At 40.0% G+C, this 22,990-nt stretch overlaps 2 protein-coding genes across 2 annotated transcripts; one reads left to right on the top strand and one right to left on the bottom strand.

The window, feature by feature from the left end:
• Positions 1-6,887: 6,887 nt before the first annotated feature.
• On the bottom strand, positions 6,888-16,583 carry gid4 (GID complex subunit 4 homolog). The gene is made up of 6 exons (XM_037690738.1): positions 16,215-16,583; positions 15,825-15,884; positions 14,347-14,454; positions 14,163-14,264; positions 13,932-14,062; positions 6,888-8,170 (listed from the first exon to the last, which is right to left on the bottom strand). Exons 1-6 carry the CDS (start codon positions 16,404-16,406, stop codon positions 8,107-8,109), a joined length of 657 nt encoding a protein of 218 aa, XP_037546666.1. The 5' UTR covers positions 16,407-16,583; the 3' UTR covers positions 6,888-8,106.
• A 197-nt stretch (positions 16,584-16,780) lies between these two features.
• On the top strand, positions 16,781-21,021 carry atpaf2 (ATP synthase mitochondrial F1 complex assembly factor 2). Its single transcript, XM_037690740.1, has 8 exons — positions 16,781-17,114; positions 17,198-17,245; positions 17,425-17,573; positions 17,906-18,003; positions 18,537-18,617; positions 18,736-18,848; positions 20,563-20,678; positions 20,872-21,021. Exons 1-8 carry the CDS (start codon positions 17,003-17,005, stop codon positions 21,007-21,009), a joined length of 855 nt encoding a protein of 284 aa, XP_037546668.1. The 5' UTR covers positions 16,781-17,002; the 3' UTR covers positions 21,010-21,021.
• Positions 21,022-22,990: the final 1,969 nt, after the last annotated feature.

A 22,990-nucleotide genomic window follows, 5' to 3' on the forward strand; every position in this document is an offset into this window, starting at 1 on the left:
ACTATTCCCACATTTTTTAGACATCTAGTCTGATTTGGAAACTTGTTTTAAAAAGCCTGCAGGAAAAGGTTGTTCTGGCAAAGTGATGGTAGTGAATAATAAAAAAACAACAAACAAAACCTTTCTTTTATGAAAAAATAATATAAAATCGGGAAGCTTCTAAATCAATCATTAACATGTTGCATGACTGAGTAACACAAATAGATATCAAAAAGATTTTTTCATCCTAGTTTAAAACTGAATGCACTAACTTTAAAATATATATTTTTAAAATGCACATGCATATTTGGATTTTTAATGATAAAACTTGGCACATTTTTATGGAGCAATGAACAGAATAAACGATGGTTTGAACATGTGTAAGGGCATGACTGCATCAGGTTTGTACAAGAAAAGAAAACCCATATACCCGTCGAAGAAGGTATTTAATTTCCTCACAGTGGCCTGGAGCTACTAGGGTCATGTTGGAAGGAGTCGCTTTTGGAGCAACGTCTTCTTTATTTACAAATCTTCAGGCAAGAGGAAATAAAACAAGAACCCTTCAGAAAAGCAGTTCACTAAACAGCATCTAAGGTGAAGCACGGAGGAGGTTGTATCATGCTGTGCAGTTGCTTTGCTGCTTCAGGCTGGAGGAATGATGAAATCAGACTGTTTTTTCCCCCCTGGCTGTTATTTAACTAGCAGGAAAGTCTCGTTCAACAACACAAGGATGCAAGACAGAAACAAAAGTGAGCTGTTTGGCAGAGGTTGCATCATGCTGTCGGTCAATGAAAAAATTCTCAGATTACAAAAAAGGGAAAGCTCCAACCTTGAAAAGGCTTCAGTATAAATGGAGTGGCTGAGCTGATTACCGGTACATTCTTCTTATAATTACTGTGAAGCTAACGAGGCTGACTTACAGAAGATTAAAATAACGTTCATTCTGGTTTCACCTGGGTTAGTAGCTGAACGGTGTCAGTGTCCGATGGAGACTTTATGAGACACAACATGCTTTAATGAGTGTCAAACACCTTGTGTGAAAATCTGTTGAGTGAAAACCAGCAGAACTGGTCCGACAGGATGTGACAGATTCCAGGAAAAAGACCCGACTTTCCAGCAATCGTTCAATCATTCAACCTTTATTTATACAGGTTGGTTCCCATTGAGCCTCAAGGACTCATCTACAAGAGAGACCTGTTACAAACAAACATACAGAGTAGATGAGGAAAAAAGAACACGAGGGTGGAGGAAGTAAAAAAAAATCATGTCTCAGACCATGTCCTGGCCAGGGCACAGTGTAAAACATGCAAACACAAAAAGACCTTGCAACATAAACAGCAACATCCATCCATCCATCCATCCATCCATCCATCCATCCATTATCATAACCCACTTCTTCCTTTTTGGGTTGCGGGGGTCACCGGTGCCCATGTCCAGCTATCACTGTGCGAGGCGCTGGGTACAACCTGGACATGTCTCCAGTCCATCACAGGGACACAGAGACAAACGAGACAAACAACCATTCACTCTCTCACTCACACCCAGGGACAATTTAGAGTTACCAATCAGTCTAACATGCATGTTTTTGGTCAACCGGAGTATCCAGAGAAAACCCATGCATGCACGGCAGAACATGCAAACTCCACACAGAAAAGTCCCCAGACCAGGATTTGAACCAGGGTAACCTGCTCGCTGAGAGGCAGCAGCTCTACCAGTTGCACCACCGTGCAGCCCAGCAACATGCAATGACATCATAATACATTTATGCATGAGGAGGTCAACAAAGGCGGTGAGTTGTCCATGGACACTTCAGAAAGTTCCAAAGTTCTGATAAGATGGTACAGTGTCTATCTGCGGCACAATTCTGATAAGGCCCACAGATGTCTTCAGGGCGGGAGGGGGTGCAGAGCAGAGCTTCTTTGTTTACATATCCACCAGGAGCAATTTGAGATAAGTTGGCCTGTCCAAGGCCAGCGGGGAGGCCAAATTCAGATAAACAACAATTGCTTTGGGCAGGCCGACTCTACTGACGTGTCTGCCTTCAGTTCTGCTGGTACACTCGATGACAAATCCAAACAGCCAGATTTGTGGACCTTCTGCTGGTCCGTGCTTGTTAGCCTTCTCCAAGGTTGATTCCTTCATGCCAACGAGTCCTAAGAGCTGCAAGTGGCCGACGATTCTCAGAAATCGTGTCCAATTTACAGTTCAGCTCACAAAGCAAATTTTCTGAGAGCTCGAAGCATGGAGTAATCCTTCACATAAGGTGGGCAGCTTTACTATTGCCAAAACTGCTGCCGACGTCTTCTTAGTTAGCTGATAACCCAGGTATCCGTCGATTCCAACAAGCAGATGTAATAATATGGCTTTTTGTGTTTTATTTGTATGTTTTATTTAACCTCACTAATCACTTATTGTACATTATTTTTGAGGCTGCCACCCATGATATGGCCAGAGACATGAGCTCACGCAGGTGTTCCCCATCAACCGTAATGGCATGGATGCCAGGAATGGGGAGATAAAAAGAGCAGAACAATGCGCAGAGAGGTGCAACGCAGCAGCAGAGATGGAACCACAGACGCGCGCAACCACCGCGGAGGGGCGGGAGGCGTGGTGGTCGAGGAGTGCAATGGTCGGGTGTGCAACCACCGCTGAGGGGCAACAGCTGGAGACAAGCCGGTCAGCAGAGCAGCAGATTGGCAGAAACTGAAGTCGCAGTGATTAAGAACAGAGACTAGAGGGGGTAAGGATGCACCCAAGAAACTAGCAAGGCTGGTCGGCACGGTGGATCATGCCCGATTGGAGGGTGCAGTCATCCGGGTCTGGTGTCGAGGGCGGAGGACCGAGCATTGGAGATCATTGCAGGTCGAGGTCGCCATGGGACGCCGGACTCAAGGAGGAACGAGCGCCGGGTAAGGTTGAGGCCGTGGAGGGATGCCGAACTCTGGATAGAGTGCCAGGAGATCACTGAAGGTCGAGACTCTGGACCGCCTGGGAGCACCGTGCGAGGGTGAGAGGACCACGCCCCTTTCAGCTAAGACTCTGGTTCTTTTTCCTCTCAGACTGCTACTGACCGTGATGCCCTTTTAATCCGTTTATTAGACAGAATTTGGTTAGTTTTTAACATTTGGACTGCTGCAGTGTTTTCCACTTGTTCTGATAAATTGTGGTAAACCTCTACTGGCTGTTTTGTGAAACACTGCTCACCCCTGCGATGAGTGACCTAATTTTATTCCTAGTTTAACTAGGTGGCGTTGCTGATATCAGTTTAATAATTTTTCTGTCTGACTAAATTAAAAATAGCACCACTCAGCAGCCGACACAGAAACCCTGTTATCATTAATCCAATCTTCTACGTCCTCAGACAGCACATCATCTTCCAAACACACCATGAAATGTCCAGCTGCGTGTGTCCCTTCAGTGCACGAGAGTTCTCCTGCACCCTGTCTTCTCATTGAGAAAATTTTATCAATTGGGTTGAGAGACCAGCTGACTAGATCCATAATAATTTTCTATTTGGAAGATGTGTTAAGAGGCTCTGAGGAGGTTCACAGGACAAAAGAGCAAAAGCAGGAGGGGAGGCAGGAGCAGGTGAAGGGACTGTCTTCGTCAAGAGCGAAAGAGAGAACAATCAAATGTACATGAAAGTGAAACCCAACATCCATCCATCCTTTTTCTTTACCGGGTCACTGGTGATTATCTCCAGCAGTCATTGTGCAAGAGTGTCCACCCTGGACTGGTCACAAGTCCATCAGGGGACACAGAGACAAACAGGACAGACTCACATTCTGACACACTTATTAAGCAAACATGAAAGTTTGGGGTCTGTGGGAGGGAGCTGGATCACCCAGATGGGGTGAACATGTAAACTCCTCACAGAAAGGCTGAGAGGCAAACCTGTGACCTTCTTACTGTGGGGCGACAGCACCACCCACTGTTCCACTGTGCCGTGCAAAACTCAACAAGCAGACTGAAAATTTGTTTGTTTTTTGTTAACTCTCTCAGGCCATTTATTTTTGATAACAAAAACAAAACAACTTGTTCCGTTTTTTATTTTATGGAATTTCCGTTGGTTTTACGAGTGATGACAGCCTCAACGATAGTGCAATTGATTTACAGTTAATGAGAAAAATGGCGCCTCTGGATTCCACAAGTACTTTCCTTTCTCACAATAGGCTCACTGTGTTTCTTTTCATCTGCTTCTATTATTAGTGACACTTCTAGTAAGAAAACAACCCCTCCGAGCAGTCGGGCAGCTGGCTCAGGTAGTTTGTCAGGAAGGCGCGGTTTCATAATCGTTTCCCCAAAAACTAAAGGAACGCCTTTAGAAGCAAAATGAAAGTGTTTTGTCACACACATGAGCACAATACGTTTCATTATGTGTGCTCATGTGAACATACTTATGATGTTTTTCATGTCAGTTTTACTGCGTGTGCCACAAGGCTCAGTTTTAGGACCCACTCTTCTTTACAATTTATATAAATAATGTAGGTCAAAACATTCCTGACACATCCTTGCATCTCTATGCTGATAATACAAGTGTTGAGCTAACAGTTGCTAAGGTTTTCCAGCTTCTACAGTCTGCGTTTGACATCATTCAGTCAGACTTATTCCGTCTTAAGCTGCTGCTAAATGATGATAAAACCAAAGGGATGCTATTTTCAAACAGAAAGTTGGTGCCAGCAGTTCTTCCTATCTCATCCATGCATGGTGTTCCTATTGAGTTTGTAGGTCTCTCGTGTAAATGAGTCCCCGAGGCTCAATGGGATTAACCTGTATTTAAATAAAGGTTGAATAATGAATTGACTTTGTAGATTCTTACAAATACTTGGAAATTTTGGTCGATATCAAAAACTTGATGAAGAAACTGAAATTAAAACTGGGTTTCTTTTTCAGAAATAGATCTTGAATAATTCTGAATGCCAGAAAACGCCTCGTAACCGTTACTTTCCTACTGGCCACTATGACATTATGTACATGAATGCCTCTGCCAGCTCCTTGCAGATGTTGGATGCTGTGTAGTGTGCTAAGATTTATAATTTATCGTAACTACTGTACCATCACTGCACCCTGTACTCCTTGGTCAGTTGGTCATCATCTAGGCACTGGTTCATTTTCATCTATAAATCCCTTCTTGGTCTGCTACCTTCTTATATCTCCTCACACATGTCACGTTGTCAGTGCAGTTACAGCGTGCGCTCTCAGGCCATCATTACCTGCAGCGTTCCCTCAGTGTGGACTTATAGGCAAAAAGGTCTTTTCCTACTCAGCTCCTGCAACACCTTGCAACAGTAACTTGTCCCTACTTTATTTACGGGGGTTCAAACATTTAATGTCAATAGAAATATCAAAGCAAATATATTCTCGTTTTTAGTATTTCACCTCGTTTTATGTGGCACCTTGATTTATTGTTTTATAACTTTTATTTTAATTGCATTTTACTCTAGTTTACTGTCAGACTAAAACAGGTCTCTCTTGTAAATGAGTCCTCGTGGCTCAGTGAGACTAACCTGTATAAATAAAGACTGAATGATTTTAATGAGAAAGATTGTGCACCTGCTGCTTGTTTTTTGTCAAATAAATAAAAGCACATAAAATCATATTTTTGCTTCAACGCTAGATTCCAAGCTGACACATATAAAATGTTTATTTAGTTTCCATCGGGCACAATTCTTGGCACGTTTGGTCTTCTGCATATTTGCTTTATTACAAGTGACTCGTGGAACGAGGAAATAAAAACGTCAGATCGTTAAAATTTGAAGTGTTTGTTTACCCTTTTTATTTGAACAGGGTAATACAAAGGATCCTTGTAGTTTGAGGTTTTCTGTATTTAACCTAATTTTACTGTAAACTCTACAGCTATAAACATAAAAACACAAATTTATTGGCAATATCAAAAACACAGCTGATGCGAGTTGCTGAACTTTTACTCGCTGCTTGCGTGAAATCAGAATGGAAACCTATAAAATCCTCTCCTGGTGTAAAAGTCTGAATATAAATGTTCATTTCCATGTTTTTATTGTTCAACGCTACAAAAAGCTGCAGGTCTTAGAGCCACAGGTTAACCAATAAATCTTGTTTTTACTCATTATGTTTAGTATTGATCTGTTCATCAACCAATCATGAAACCATCTGTATGTGTTAGTAAAATATATCATAAACCACTGGACACATTTTTATGAAACTATAAAAGTAATCATTGGACGTCCATCTAAGACTGATGTTCTGAGTTAAAGATGGCTGCCACAGCTAATCAACCTTAGCTAACGCAAAAAATGGCAACAATTCGGCTACTTTTGCATTAAGCTATATCAAGTGTGGTAGTAGCTGAATGTCCTCCCAACACACTGAGCGCTGACACACCGTGCAGCAGCTTTGAAACTTGAACTCTCGAGGAAGCAGAGGGAACGTATCTCTTCACGACATTTTACTTTTATAACTGTTGCCTCCACTGTTTTCTAAAACTTTAGTTGAGATTTGATTTGTGCCTTTGACAAGTCTTTGTTAAACTCAGCCAAGATGAAGCAAAGAAAACGCAAGCTGAACCCAAAATATGCTTTTGGTCTTTGGTGCCAGCATCAAAATGTTCTGACATCTTCTCCAGGAAACGTAACTCAGCAGACTTTCTTTAAATTCACAGAACTATTGTCTAAAAACACCCTTTTCTCTTTTAGTTAAATTAGCAGCATTTCTCATGAGTTTAAAGTTGCAGTGTGAATACAGTCCACCAGAGGGCAGCACAGGAAAACCATAAGTCTAGTTCTGATTAAATTTAGGCTTTTTTTTTTTTAACTAACCCTATCAGAAACACTTGAGAACAATATAAATGAAGACAAAGTAAGGCAGTGAAATAAGAAAGACACACTGAAGAACTTTTTTCTTGAGAAAAAAAATCCACAATCCACTCTTTACCATCAATAAGTTCGTCTTTTTCACAAACACACCTTCGATCTGTCACATTACAACTCTGACAAGCTTTTAAAAAAGATGGCACAATCACATGGAAGAGGAGCATGATCAGGGAGGAGTGTCATCATAAGCAATTTAACAAAATAGGAAGATAAATCTTTTTTTTTTATATAATATATATACATACATATATATATTATAAGGATAGACTAAAATCTCACTGCTGAAACTCAGGGTCTTGTGTTTGGAACTCTAGTGTTGCATAGTTGAGGAAAAATAAACGATGGGACTCTTCAGTGAAAAAGTTCCATGTTTCATGCAGACTGAAGGGGTTGAATACTTTTAGACGAAACTACTTCGAACATGTCTTGACGTCTGTGTACTGGGATGCTTTCAAACCCAAACATCTTAGTAGCATATAATCTGTGCAAATACAACTCAGAAGAAAATCCACAGCAATCCTATGCTCAAAAGCAAGATTATGAGAAAGGAGGGGGGGGGGGGGGGGAGGGAGAAAAATAAAAGCTTATTTCAGGAATCTCCCAGATTGTACCTTTTAAAAAAGTGCCACTCATTGTTCATCATTAGGAGTAAAATAAGAAAATATACTCTTGGCAGGCAAACAAAGACTCAGTTTAGCTTAAAAATACTGTCTCTCTAGCTTCAGAAATATTAAAGCTCCTGTCTTTAAACTTTACAAACTTCTCTCTTGTTTTTCCTCCTCAAACTTGGAAATTTTTCGTCCTTCTCAGAGCGAACTCCTCAGATGAGTCCTTGTCCAACAGGTTCAGCGTGTGTGCTGCTGAGATCTTTTCCTATATGCAAACCAAGAAGGGGAGGAAATACCCCGACAAGGCCTTTAAAGTGTCATAATTTAAGCGTTTTAAAACCAGACGTTAAAACAAATAAAGTAACGAGAACTGTATGAGCCACGCCCAGTCCTTGCTGTTAGTTTGGACATCACAAGTTCTGTCCGGCGAGCACTGAAACGCACTTTTTTTTTCTTCCCGTTTTCATCTCAGCCGTACATTCATTAGTCTTCAGTCCCGTGTGCTCACCGTCAGCTGCCAATTCGAGAAAATGGGAAGTGTTTTTTTTTTTGTTTGTTTTACGTCTTAAAACATCAAAATCTCGACCCAAGTTGGTTTCCTTTTTCTTCTCAGTAGAATCTGCAGGCGTTCGCATTTCCAACTGAAGAGATGGCGCTGAAAGCCACGGCGGTCACCGGAACTCGTAGATGGCTGCACTGTGCTCGGGAACATGGGTGAGCGTTAAAGACTGGTACCTGCAGAGAAACAACACAAGGTTAATTAGAGACTGCCCCCCCCCACACACATATCAGAGCTGCTTTATCACGTCTAGACTGGACTATTGAAATGGTTTGTTATCTGGGTGTCCAAAAACTTCTTTAAAAAGTCTTCATTTAATCCAAAATGCTGCTGCCAGAGTCTTAACTGGAGTTAGTGGGAGAGATCATATTTCTCTGGTTTTAGCTTCTCTCCATTGGCTCCTGGTCAAGCCCAGAATTGAATTCAAAATCTTACTTCTAATCTACAAAGCTCTCAACAACCTAGCTCCATCTTATACACTGCCTGGCCAAAAAAAAAGTTGCCACCAAAAAAAAAAAAATAAACGGTCACACGCTGGACCGTCTTTAGCTTTGATTACAGCAGCATTCTCTGTGACATTGTTTCAATAAACTTCTTCAATGTCACAAGATCTATTTCCGTCCAGTGTTGCATTAATTTTTCACCAAGCTCTTGCGCTGATGACTAGGCACTAGGCATGATGGGTGCATCACTTCACCTGCCTCTCTTCTTACCCTGATGCAGCCATCACTCTGGAACAGAGTAAATCTGGACTCATCAGACCACGTGACCTTCTTCCATTGCTCCAGAGTCCAATCTTTATGCTCTCTAGCAAATTTAAGCCTTTTTTCCCCAGTTAGCCTCACTGAGTAGTGGTTTTCTTAAGGCTACACAGCTGTTCAGTCCCAGTCCCTTGAGTTCCCTTCACATTGTGCATGTGGAAATGCTCTTACTTTCACTATTAAACACAGCCCTGAGTGCTACTGTTGTTTTTCTTAGATGTGATTTCACCAAACGTTTAAGTGATCGCCGATCACGATCATTCAGGATTTTTTTCCAGCCACATTTCTTCCTCTAAGACGATGGGTCCCCACTATCCTTCCAGTTTTTAATAATGCGTTGGACAGTTCTTAACCCAAGTTTAGTAGTTTCTACAATCTCCTTAGATGTTTTCTCTGCTTGATGCCAATAATTTGACCCTTCTGAAACAGACGACATCTTTTCCACAACCACGCGATGTGTCTTTCAACATGGTTGTTTAAGAAATGAGAAGCAACTCAGCACCAGATGGGGTCAAATAACTTGTTTCCAGCTGAAAGATAATTATCCAATAGGAGGCTTGTATGTATTTGCTTAGTTAAATCCAGGTGGCAACTTTTTTTTTGGCTTGGCAGTATATTACAGATCTTATTGTTCCATATTTTCCTAATGGAGCACTTTACTCTCGGACAGCAGGTTTAGAGTTTCCAAAAGCAGAATGGGAGGAAGATCTTTCAGTTCTCAGGCTCTTCTCTTGTGGAACCAACTTCCAGTTTCTGTCCATGAGGCTGACACATTGTCTAATTTTAAGACTGGGCTTAAGACTTTCCTTTTTGATAAATCCTATAGTTAGGATTAGCTTGGTTTCCTGATCTATTCCTTATCCTATGCTGCTATGGGCTTAGACTGCTAGAGGACAAACTGACCACATTTCATCAAATAAATAGTTACAAATGCATAGTTTGTATTTATAATTATTTCCCTTAACATGCATTTGTTTTTTTGTTTAGTTTTTTTTATCTTTCCTCCTAAAGACAGACCTGCTTGTCTCCATTCTGGACCTGCCATTCTGTGTCCGTCTCTCCTTCCTGTCCTCTCAAACCCAGTCAGTCGAAGCAGCCGCTGCTTGTCCTGAGCCTGGTTCTACTGGAACTTTCTTCCTGTTATGAGCGAGTTTTTCTTTCCACTGTTGCCTTGTTCTTGGTCAGGATGGCAGACTGCGACAAAATGAAGACAACGCAATCTGCTCGCTACCCTACCTTAGATAAATAATGTTACTAACTGAATTTTATGTATATGTGTGTAACAACGTCCATGCTTAATAATCCAGGTATAAATCCAACAATGTTCAGTCAGGTCAACTGAATGGTTTCTTTTTTTGATGAGACATTTTGTCCTTCATCCAAAGGACTTCTTCAATCTGAGTAGCCACCAAACAAACTGAGTCCCACAAATACCACACTCCCATAGTGGGAAAAAAAAAGTAGTTTGCTGGTGATAAGCTGGCCTCCAGGGTCCACCCTCTCCCCCGTCAACTCCTCTGAGGCAGTCATGCCAAAGTGGTTCAAAACATCAAAGTTCATGCTCGTTAATCCAGGTAAAAAAATCTTGGATGGCCCCGGAGGCCATCTTATCACCAGCAAACTGTTTTTTTTCCACTATGGAGTACACTGTTTGGGGGACTCAGTTTGTTTGGTGGCTCCTCAGATTGAAGAACTCCTTTGGATGAAGGACGAAACGTCTCAGCAAAAAAAAAAAAAAAACCTCCAGATGACCTGACTGAACATTGTTATATGATTGTTTCTGTTCAGTGCTCAGAGATGATTCTGTTGTGACTTTGCGCTATGTAAATAAACTGAATTGAAATTATATGACAACTGAAATGAACAGTCACAGGTTTCTGTCTGTTGTTATGGCATAGTCATTGTGGCTGGTAATTATAAGATTCCCCAGAAGGCAGACTGCAGCCAAATGTGAAGTGTCAGTCCATAACTAAACTACAGGTCCTTCTCAAAAAATTAGCATATTGTGATAAAGGTCATTATTTTCCATAATGTAATGATAAAAATGAAACTTTCATATATTTCAGATTCATTGCACACCAACTGAAATATTTCAGGTCTTTAATTGTTTTAATACTGATGATTATGGCATACAGCTCATGAAAACCCAAAATGCCTGTCCCAAAAAATTAGCATATTTCATCCCACCAATGAAAGACAAGTGTTTTTAATACAAAAAACACCAACCTTCAAATAATCATGTTCAGTTATGCACTCAATACTTGGTCGGGAATCCTTTTGCATGAATGACTGCTTCAATGCAGCGTGGCATGGAGGCAATCAGCCTGTGGCACTGCTGAGGTGTTATGGAGGTCCAGGATGCTTCGATAGCGGCCTTAAGCTCATCCAGAGTGTTGGGTCTTGCGTCTCTCAACTTTCTCTTCACAATATCCCACAGGTTCTCTATGGGGTTCAGGTCAGGAGAGTTGGCAGGCCAATTGAGCACAGTAATACCATGGTCAGTAAACCATTTACCAGTGGTTTTGGCACTGTGAGCAGGTGCCAGGTCGTGCTGAAAAATGAAATCTTCATCTCCATAAAGCTTTTCAGCAGATGGAAGCATGAAGTGCTCCAAAATCTCCTGATAGCTGCATTGACCCTGTGCTTGATAAAACACAGTGGACCAACACCAGCAGCTGACATGACACCCCAGACCATCACTGACTGTGGGTGCTTCACACTGGACTTCTGGCATTTCCTTCTCCCCAGTCTTCCTCCAGACTCTGGCACCTTAATTTCCGAACGACATGCAAAATTTGATTTCATCCAAAAAAAGTACTTTGGACCACTGAGCAACAGTCCAGTGCTGCTTCTCTGTAGCCCAGGTCAGGCGCTTCTGCCGCTGTTTCTGGTTCAAAAGAGGCTTGACCTGGGGAATGCGGCACCTGTAGCCCATTTCCTGCACACGCCTGTGCACGGTGGCTCTGGATGTTTCTACTCCAGACTCAGTCCACTGCTTCTGCAGGTCCCCCAAGGTCTGGAATCGGCCCTTCTCCACAATCCTCCTCAGGGTCCGGTCACCTCTTCTCGTTGTGCAGCGTTTTCTGCCACACTTTTCCCTTCCCACAGACTTCCCTCTGAGGTGCCTTGATACAGCACTCTGGTAACAGACTATTCGTTCAGCAGTTTCTTTCTGTGTCTTACCCTCTTGCTTGAGGGTGTCAATGATGGCCTTCTGGACAGCAGTCAGGTCGGCAGTCTTACCCATGATTGCGGTTTTGAGTAATGAACAAGGCTGGGAGTTTTTAAAAGCCTCAGGAATCTTTTGCAGGTGTTTAGAGTTACGTCGTTGATTCAGATGGTTAGGTTAATAGCTTGTTTAGAGAACCTTTTCATGATATGCTAATTTTTTGGGACAGGCATTTTGGGTTTTCATGAGCTGTATGCCATAATCATCAGTATTAAAACAATTAAAGACCTGAAATATTTCAGTTGGTGTGCAATGAATCTGAAATATATGAAAGTTTCATTTTTATCATTACATTATGGAAAATAATGACCTTTATCACAATATGCTAATTTTTTGAGAAGGACCTGTAGTTGAGTGGGAGCAATTGTAATCACTAAAATCTGACCTGACGGAACAGAAAAAAAATAAATAAATCTATAAATCTAGCGTGTCACATTCACTCACTGACTGGTCAGCAACAAATCTTGTTAACATATATACTTATTTAAAAAAAATAAAAAATTATTATATTTATATATATATATATATGATAGTCATGCTAGACTATTCATATAAAAATCTATATTAACTCAAAAAGTGTTTGTTTCTAAAAGCAAGCACTGTATTACAATAAACCTTTCAAACATTACTCATCTTAACTTTAAATACCACATTTATTTCACTAACAAAGTAGAAAACAGGAGGCCTTTTAATGTTCTAAATTTATTTTTATATTCTAAATTTATTTTTATTTTAATCAATTTAATATCAATTTCATCATTAATGTGGCTGATGGGTGCGCTGGTCTTACATTAAACAAGTATTTAGAGGATTCTGTTGTTATTTGTGAGTGTAAATAGCAGCATAAGCAGCTAGCTGTAGCACTTAAGTATAAAGTAATAACAAAAATATATTTCTGAGTCAAAGCTTTGTCCCAGTTATCACACAGATACATTTATTTATAACAGCTATAACTGTACAAAATAAATGTCTAAAAAATAAACTATTTACATATATTTAAGTTTGTTTTTTTAGACAATTATTTACATATATATATATTAAATAATAATCCTCTTCAGCTGTGCCGCCTTCACGCGTGAAGTTGGACGAGCAGAAAAAGAACTACTGTACACAGATTTTCCAGCGTTACAGTGAGAGGAGGAAGCACCACATTAATAAAGAAGTGGATAATCATGTCCTAATTTTAGCCGTCTTGTTAGCCGATATGATTATCCACCGCTTTAATGTCGCACCACCTCACTGTTCCATTCACAAGGCACAGCACGGCTAAATGAGTTTTGACTCGTGGTTTGTTTCAGGGAAGGAGGCTGAAGTCTGTCGGACCTGCAGTTTCACTCACGCTTCACACTCCACTTATAGCGCTGTTTGAAATGTTGAAAAAGATTTGTCGTGCCGAGTATCGGGACTTGTTTTCAGCGTTGCCTACAGAAAACATTTTTCTGCTGCTCATCTGACAATTTAAATCCAAACCATCTCCAAAGAACAGCCATTGAGCCGCTCTTCATATCTCCCACGTTTACTTGTTGTGCTAAACATCTCCCGCCCACCTCCAGGAAGTGGGGAGAGCACAACTGAAGGAGGGAGGAGGGGGCCGCTCGGGAGAAAGAAGAGTAGGCAGATTTTCAAGTATAATATTGTTTATATCGAAATACTCTCATCTTATAATCGCAAAAAAATTATATTGATATGTTTAAAATATCGAGATATCGCCCAGCTCTACCATTAGCTCATCAATCCAGTCCGAGTTAAATTATGAAGAATTTCAGAGAGCTATCACAGGTAAGATATTAACTGTCCATATTTTCCACAGAATCCCACTTGAAAGTGTCTGAACTATCCCTTAAAGGGCAACCTGACGTTTTTCCTCCCAACAAGATTCTCCAGCAGCTCAGGGATTACGAGCGTTTAGTGGCGAGCAAACACAACGTCCTCACAAAGTCACGTTACCATTCAGAGCTCCTGTGGTAGTAGTAGCCCTCGATTGTTGCTGTGGATTTCTGGAAGCAGATGTAGTAAAATCCAGCAAAGGAAGCGCCGCTGATGTCTTTGATTGTGTGGTCTGGGACCAGAAACTGCTCCTGAAGGGGGTGGAGGTGAAAGTGAGGAACAGCAGCAGCAGCTTAAACACAACTTCTTGAAATATGCTGCGCTGTCCACTACATCTAGGTAACGTCTTACCTTCCACCTCATGAAAATATAGTCAGAGTTCTTCAGATCTTCATAGTCAAACTCATCAGAGTTAAATGTCTTTGCATACTGGTAAAAAGCCTGGAACTTGCCCTTTATACAAAAAATAAAAACAATACAATTAACCTATTTAGTCAAGGAGGGCTTTAGCAGCGTAGGAATAGTTTCACCTCACCCAGTGCTTCCGATCGACGTCTTCATCTGCGTCCCACTTCCGAGTGAGAAACGGCCTCTTCCTGCTGATGATCTCTCCGGCAAAGAAAGTCGTCAGTGTTGGATATTCCTAGAGAAACGAGCTCGTTAACACTTTTCTACTCTTTGTGAGTGAAAGAATATCATATCCAAACTGAATGCATCTCTGTCAGGTTCACTTTCAAGCATATCCAACATTTTATTATTTAAAGATGGAGCAGGAAAAACAAAATTACTTTGTTTAAAGACGCCACTGATATTTAGTTCATTCACTCTAAACACCGCAAGCAAAACAGAATTATAGCATTTTAGGTTTGATTACGATTTTATATTCGTTTAGATGAAACAAATATGCAAACTTGGACATTATTTTAATTTTTTTCCCCTCCATCGTTGAACATACTCTCTTATTAAGACATTTATATTTAAAAAATGTGTTCTCAAATGTCTGTACTGTTTAATTTGTACTGGAGATTATTTTATTCCGTGTGTCAAACTAGTATTCACGATCTCATATTTATTATAAGAAGAAAGTTTTTAATGCATCTGAACAATCAAACCCTACATTAACAAACTCAAATTAACAGCTTGTCTGTTTTAAAACTCAACTCTTTAGAACAGGTTAAAAAGAATAAAAAAAGTTAAATCCAGATCAGCTTTACTGAGCGCATAAAAGCCATCAACTTAAATTCAGAGCCTCCACATCATGTATCAGAGTTTAGAGATTTCTTAATAAGGACAAAAACCTGTCATTTCTGTTTTCTTACCTGAATTTGGGCTTTTAATTAAAAAAAAATGCACCATTCTTTGAAATAAAAATTGTAAATTACTTACAGATATAAAAATCCCCATGAAGTTTTTATGTGTATGTATCTGGATTAGTAGGCACTTATAGCAATAACTAGTGATAAAATGCTTATAATAAAGTTAAAAAAAATACGGGACAAATCCAAATACAATTCAGTTTAGCCACTTTATAAATAGAACATTGTGTATTTGTAAAAAGTACAGTAAATTTACCAGAATTAGCCAAAAAGCTACCTTTTATCTGTGCAAAAGTGTTATAAAGACACAACAAAAGTATAGACTTTACCTTTTGAATATAACAACAAATGAATACTAATTATCAAATATGTCTAATTCAAATAGGCAGACAATCTGATGCAGAATAATGGTAATTTGTAGCTGTACTTCATACTACGTGTGAAACATGGTGGTAGAAGTGTTATGATTAGGCCTGAGCTGCCTCTGAAACAAGCTGTACTAGAAAATACAATTATAATACTTGGTTCACTTGTAAATTCACAAAATCCAGAAGGATTAGAAGATTGGGTATTACGTTCCGCTCAAATATTTGTGCGTAGACTTTACAAAAATCATGGCCAGATTAATCAAATATGCTGTTTTGGTCCCCATGAAAGAAAACTCAGCAGTAAGAGCAACACAACCAATACTACTCACTTCTGTCAATCCCTTTATCTTCAGGTAGCCACATAAATAGGAATCTTCCATTGTGACATGCTTGGACAAAACAAATCAAAAACAGGCTTTAAAATTTTACATTAAAATAGCCATCATGCAATTCTAATGACGCTTCATAAATTTTATTTTCAACAAAACATGTGAAAAACATTTAAAGCCTGCATATTTGTCTTGATTTTAAAACATGTTGACTACATTATTAATTCGACCCCATACGAAGTCTCTGTGGCACTGAATTATCTGAATGTTAATTAAACATTAATTAGTCTGTGTTAGGACAGATTGTACAGCTGTCAGTCATCATCACAAGGCCAGATATGATACATAACAAAATGTCAAATACATCAACATTAGCCTCCACTTCCTCACCTGTAAAACAACCTCCACATCGTAGGAGTTTCCTTTGCTTTTCTGATGTCCCCTGAACTTGGAGCCGCTGTACAGGAGCGAGGTGACAACACCAGGCTGCTGGGTGTTTATCGGTGGAGGCGGGATAAGAGAGGCCGAGGACGTGAAGGCCGCTGCGGGGGAGTCGCTGAGGTATCCAGCAGGGACAGGCATGGCTCCCGCTTCGCTGGCTGGGCAGCAACCGCGGTAAAGAGTTTGCGTTGGCTTCTACAAACACCTAAAAGCTACTACTTGGACTCAGTAACATTCAATTTCAGCTTAATTCCTCACAGCACAGTTTATCCAGCTGCCCGAGAAAGTGTAGACTTCGACGTTGCGACGCTGCCTGGTGCCTGCAGTATCCGGCTCTCTCATTGGTCAATCGAGTTCACCTCACTAAGATTCTAAAAGCTCATTGGCTGAACTTGCGGAAGGTGTAACCTGACATTATGCATGTAGTTTTTTTCCCTGCTTTGTAAGTCTGTGAGGAGGGACGTAAAAACTACATTTCCCATTATATTAAGTAGTTTATGACTGTCTATTAGCGAAGGTCACGCGTGTTTTTGACAGCACGAGCTTCGGCGTGCTAGATGACAAAACGAAGGGAGAAAAAGCAAAAAGACAAGAATAGCGACTTTAAATAGTTACAATTTCAGAATAAAAAAGGCACTTGATTTAACAATGCGGCGCCTTTTTCAGTAAAACCAGTTACAAACAGGAACCCTTGCAGTTGATTTACTTTATGGTGCCATCTTCCTCTATTTTGCGCTATGTTTAGAAGTATTGTTAGACTTAAAACCCAATTTAGGGGTGTTGTTTGTAAAGTGTGCCCAAAGCCTCAGCACTCCAGGTGTACGCTGAAATACTCCACCGCCTCGTCAGGTAAAGTAAATCTTTTTTTTATTTTTTTATTGAAATCAGCAGGTGAGGAGAGATGTGTAATAACGTGATGTGCTGTTCATTAGTAGAGAGGAAGAAGTTTTATCAAGATGTCAGCATATCCCAAGGAGAAGGTAAGGCCAAAATACAAGAGTAAAATCTATGTAGGAGAACATTTTGGTGCCAGATGTTTCTGATTTTTATCTGCTGTAACAAAGATATTTAATTATTTTCAATCCATTGTGTCATTCTTCTGCTTAATGTCTGTCTTGAACCAAAAAAAAAAGTGCAATAATAATGACATTTTGTGCAGATGGCTTGTATGAGATAAACCTCGACCGCAGGAAACTGAAAACTCCAGGTGGGAAGCTGTTCACAGTGCCCAATGAAGCCCTGGCCATCGCCGTGGCAACAGAGTGGGATGCTCAAAGGGACACGCTCAAGTTCTACACGATGCATCTGGTATGGCGTTTGACCATATAAACATGTGTTACACAAGAATGGCAAAATATCTGCACATACGTTTATAATAAGTTGCTTTAGATGCTCAACATTGAAGCTTTGTAGTAAAACTGAACCTATAGTTGGAAGAGATTTACTCAGAGAATGAAATTACTCAACTGTGAACACTTGAAAACTGGACCATGCTGATTAATCAGGGACGCACCGAGGTTATGTGAGTGACTTGTTACTAATATTAGGTTGCACGTGGTTCTTCTGTATACGTGTTTGGAGTTGTTTTATTGTAACTGTGTTAAGCTAAAACTGACAAAGCGAGTAATCTCATCCTGCAGACCACCCTGTGCAACACCGCTCTGGATAATCCCACTCAGCGCGACAAGGACCAAATGATTAAAGCTTCTCTGAAGTTTCTGGAAACAGACACCATTTGGTATGCCTCATATTTACATTTATTTAATTACATAAAATGGGCATTTGTGTAGCTTTTCAGATAACTAATGCTTCAGTGGGAATTTGTGATCATTGATAAATATGACAAATAGATTTTATTAGTTCAAACAATATGAGGTCACCTTAAAAGTGCTTACAAACTATCTCAGATATTTAACTACATGTTTTAGATCTACATTTTTTGCTTCTGTGTTGAGTTTAAATCTAAATTACCACATTGCTAAAAACATATCTTACTTTCAATAGTTAGACTTGTTAATAATAGCTTTCTGTGTGTGTTTTTAAAATTTGTTTGTAAAATATAGGTGATAAAGTGTAATAATATAAATTGTCAGTTTTTATGATTGATTTTTGAAACGTAAACGCCATGTCAACAATATTAAAACTAAATCAGATGATGCATTTGATGATTTAAATGCCTCAGGACTCATTCATTTTGCATACAAACACGCTTGCTGAAGCAGAATCAACATTTTGTTGCCTGTGATCGCTACAGTGATTTGTTGTGTGCAGTTACAGAGTAGAAGAGCCTCCTGGTTTGGTCGAGCTCCAGAAGAACGAGTGGGACCCTGTGCTGCACTGGATTGAAAACAGGTCACAGCAGAACTAACTACTGTTCCGGTCGGAAGTCACCAACTTGTGTTAAAGACATCAACATGAAGCCTGTAAAGACTCTAGATTAAATAATTCTCTATCTGTATTTTTGTGACAGATACAACGTCATTATTGGGTCTTCATTCAGCATTTTGGGTCCTGAGATCCCAGAGGCAACCAAAGACACATTCAGGCAGCATCTCAGTTCATACAACCTCTGGTCCCTGACAGGTAAACCATCCAGACGTGAAACATTCAGCTGCTCTGTTTGAAAAGGAACTGGATTTATTTATTGTGTCAGTTTGAATGTGGTATCTTCAAAAGAGGTCGGTGACATTTTTGAAGTAGGGTTTTGTAGAAAGGTTATAAACTATTAAATAAATTACCTGCGGTGTGTAAAGCTTTAAACAACTTCTGTTTTGGAGTGAAAACGATTCCAACATAATTGATGAGCTAATGCCAAGACTAAAGTAGATTACTGTCATATTAATAAATCAACTCCAATCCAAAGTTTTCTAGCGGTTCATAAGAAAGTCTTATCAATCTTTCCACCTCCATCCATTTAGCATCACACAGTTAGTTACATAGAGTCCAGTGGTAATTTGTATGGACAAACAGCAGCTAGCTATAGCACTTATGACAAAAAAACTTGTTTGTAGTTCAGCAAAAATAACTGCATACTGTGAAAAATTATAATGGCATTAATGTTTAAATAATAATAATAAATTAATTAGTTATTTTTTTATTATTAATTATAAATAATAATTTTTTCCTCACTTGCCCTTGAGCAAGACGGATGCCTTTTCTTCCCTCTCCTGCCTTCCTCCTGCTTTTGCTCTCTGCCCTGTGTATCGGAGCTTCTATTTACACATCTTCCGACTCATAAATTACAGTTATGGATTTGGTCAGCTGGACTTTCAACGCAACTGATAAGAATTTTTCAGCCACGCGACAGGGTGCTGGAGAACCCTCATGTCCCGGACACACACACACGGCTGGGCACGTCATGGATTCCTGGGGGGGAGTGGAAGCTGAGGTACCTGTCTGTGTTGTCTCTGGAGGATGTGGAAGATGTATACAACATTGGATTTATAATAGCAGGGTTTCTGCTTTTTGCTTTGGTGGATACCTACGTTATTGGCTATTAAGGAAGACGTCGGCAGCAGTTTCTGCCATGGCAAAGCTGCCTACCTTACGTGAAGGATTACTTCGTGCTTCAAGTTCTCAGATTCAGCTGATTTACAAGCCCAACCATAAACTGGAAGCGATTTATGAGAATCGTAGGCCACTTGCGGCTTCTGGAACTTGCCAGCATGTTGGAGTTGCTCTTGGAGAAGGCTAATAAGCATGGACCAGCGGAAAGCCCCCAAATTTGGCCATTTTGGATCATGAGAGTACCAGCAAAACACAAGGCTGACAAAAAAAAAAAAACAGTCTGCTTGCATAAAAACAAACAACTGTGGCTTATCTGAATCTGGCCTCCCTGTTGGCCAACTTATCAAATTGCTCCTGGGGATGTGTAAACTAAAAAAAGCTCAGCTCTATCCACCCCCAACCCCACAAGAACTTCTGTGAACACATCAGAGCTGTACCGCCTGACACTTTAACATCTTATCAGGACTATGGAACTATCTGGAAGTGTTTCATGGACAAAATCTCACCGTCTTGTCATCACATGCATATGTAATGTTTCTATAAATGTGCTTGCTGGTAGATTTTTTTATGTCTTAAACCGTGTCCTGACAAGGACAAGGTGCAAAGCGATCCTTTTTCTAATACCCACTTTCCTCATGGTCTTTCCCCTTTTCTTATGAAACGTTTAAATTAAAGTCATTTTTGGGCTTAAAACTGCAAAATATATGAGCCACCTGTTTTAAATTCAGTATTCCATCCTAAAGATGTATATTATTAATGACGTTTTACTTGTTTTGTCGCTCCTGGCCAGGACTTGAGTTTGTGATCACCCAGCTGAAGTCTGTGGTGCTGTCACTGGGGATGATCGACAGACACCTGAGCGTGGAGCAGGCTGTGCTGCTTTCCAGACTGGAGGAGGAATACCAGGTAGGAATTATCCGAAAGAATTCATTATTTGTAGTCTTCACTTGTTAGCTGAAGTATCACCTCTGATTATATCCAACCTGTTCTCAAAGCACTGTAAGGGCTGGGACTGCTGGTTTCTGTTGTTAAATATCCAATGAGCAGCATTTTCTTTGCAGAAACACGTAAACTAATCTCTGTTTTTCCTTCTTGACAGATTCAACGTTGGGGAAACGTGGAATGGGCCCATGACTACGACATGTACGAGCTGAGAGCACGTACTGCAGCTGGGGCTCTGTTTGTTCAGCTCTCATCTGAGAGTGCAACCGTCAAACGTAAACTCATGCAAGACTGACATGGAGTGGGAACGCCTGTTAAAAATAAACTGCCTTTGAAAACAGGCGGTAAATTTACCATAAAAATCATTGTAAGAAGTTCTTTTTAGTTATTTCCAACACCACGTGGCTGGATTTTTCATTTTAGCTGCAACATCTTCGCAGTCAGTCAGCTGCTGTGACATTTGGGACTCAGCTGTAAAGAGAGTAAATGGATGATGGAATGTTCATTTCATGTTCCTTTTTCCTGCTAAATGTGTACTTTGTAAGACAAATGTAGCTATCTGTGCCAGTCCAGACGAATTACGCTGTGTTTTATTCTGTAAAGGCACTGGATGTGAAAAATGTTCATGGAATCGGATTGTCTTTTTGTAGTAACCCATTCATGTTGTATTATTACTGAATAGTGAAGAGATGGAAAAACTGAAGGTGGCTTAGATTCATGGTGCACAAGTTAATTTATGATAGTGTTCTGTTGCCTCATCTTGTATTTTAACAACATGCACAGAATAAACGGTGTTGACATGGATCAGAGCTATAAATTAATACTTTCATGTGAATGTAGGGTATTCTTCTTGAATTGGTTTAAATCAAACTTTTGACAGCACAGTTTATTAAAAAATAACTTAAGCCAACAAAAATCAAAGTTCATGCTCAATAATCCAGGTAGAAAAATCCAACAAAGTTAAGTCAGGTCCTCTGGACAGTTTCTTTGTGTTTGATTTTTTACCTGGATTATTGAGCATGAACTTGCGACCTGTCCAGGGTGTCCCCCGCCCCTCGCACAGTGATTGCTGGAAATGGGCACCGGCGACCCCCGTGACCCAAAATGGAAGAAGCAGTTAAAAGATAATGGATGGATGGATTACAGTAATCTACGTTTTAGTCTGTGCAAACCCATTAGACTGCTTAATTTGTGTCGCTTCACACTTCATATTAAAAACTATAGATAGATGGATAGATCAAGTCTCAAGCAACGACAGTCAAGTAGTCTCAAGTCAAGACAGGCAACTGTCTGAAACTTGTAATTTCAAATTCTTTCAAGTCTTTTTTTTAATGATGTTGCAATTATATGTTAAATGTAAATAATGGACTGAGCATTATTTTTAAAATCTGTATCTCAAATTGTGACAAAACATGCAGCTGAACTTATAAAGTGTTAAAAAAATTCTAAAATTGCACCTTTATTGCACAGTTTAGTTAAATTAAGCTGCAAGAATCTTCTTTAAACGATAATTTTCCAGAATAAATATTCTGTGCAAAATGCAAAATCAGCACTCCATGTTCAGATGAAACAAGTATAATTCAAGTATTTTCAAGTAGCAGATCAAAGTTCAATTCAAGTCATTGGTGTAAAAGTCCCAAGTCAAGTCTTTGAACATTTTTTTAATCAAGTCTAAAGTCATAATATTAATGACTCGAGTCTGACTGGAGTCCAAGTCATGTGACTTGCGTCCACACCACTGATACTCACTGCATGGGCTCAGGAACACTTCCACCACATATTGTATGTAAACACAGTTGTGCCATCCACAATTGCTGGTTAAAGTTATAACATGTAGAAACCAATAGCATCATTTCACTGGAAACCACAGATGCTATATATTTCTTAGGAAAGAGGTCAGAACCATCTGGCCTGTTGGCTCCTTTCAAAAGCCTGCCTATCTGTTGGTATGGAGATGCATTATTAGTGTTTATGGCATGTGCAGTTTACACATCTGGAAAGGTGCCATCAAGGCAAAAGTGTGTTTCCATCCAACTAAGAAGACTTTTGGAATGGGACAACAATTCCCTCCAAAAACATTGGCAGCTGGCCTCCTCAGCTCCTAGACATTTACAAGATGTAGCTAAAAAGGAAGGGATGCTTCACAGTGGTAACACCCTGAACCAGCAATATGACTGTCATAAAATTCAAAAATCCCCCACCCCCCCCCCCCCCCCCACCCACCCAACTCAAGACCAAAAAAAGTCGCTTTGAACAAATGAACCAGCAAGGCCACA

Source organism: Nematolebias whitei, chromosome 17, assembly GCF_014905685.2.
Source record: "Nematolebias whitei isolate Nwh7 chromosome 17, NemWhi1, whole genome shotgun sequence".
Classification (NCBI taxonomy): Eukaryota; Metazoa; Chordata; class Actinopteri; order Cyprinodontiformes; family Rivulidae; genus Nematolebias; species Nematolebias whitei.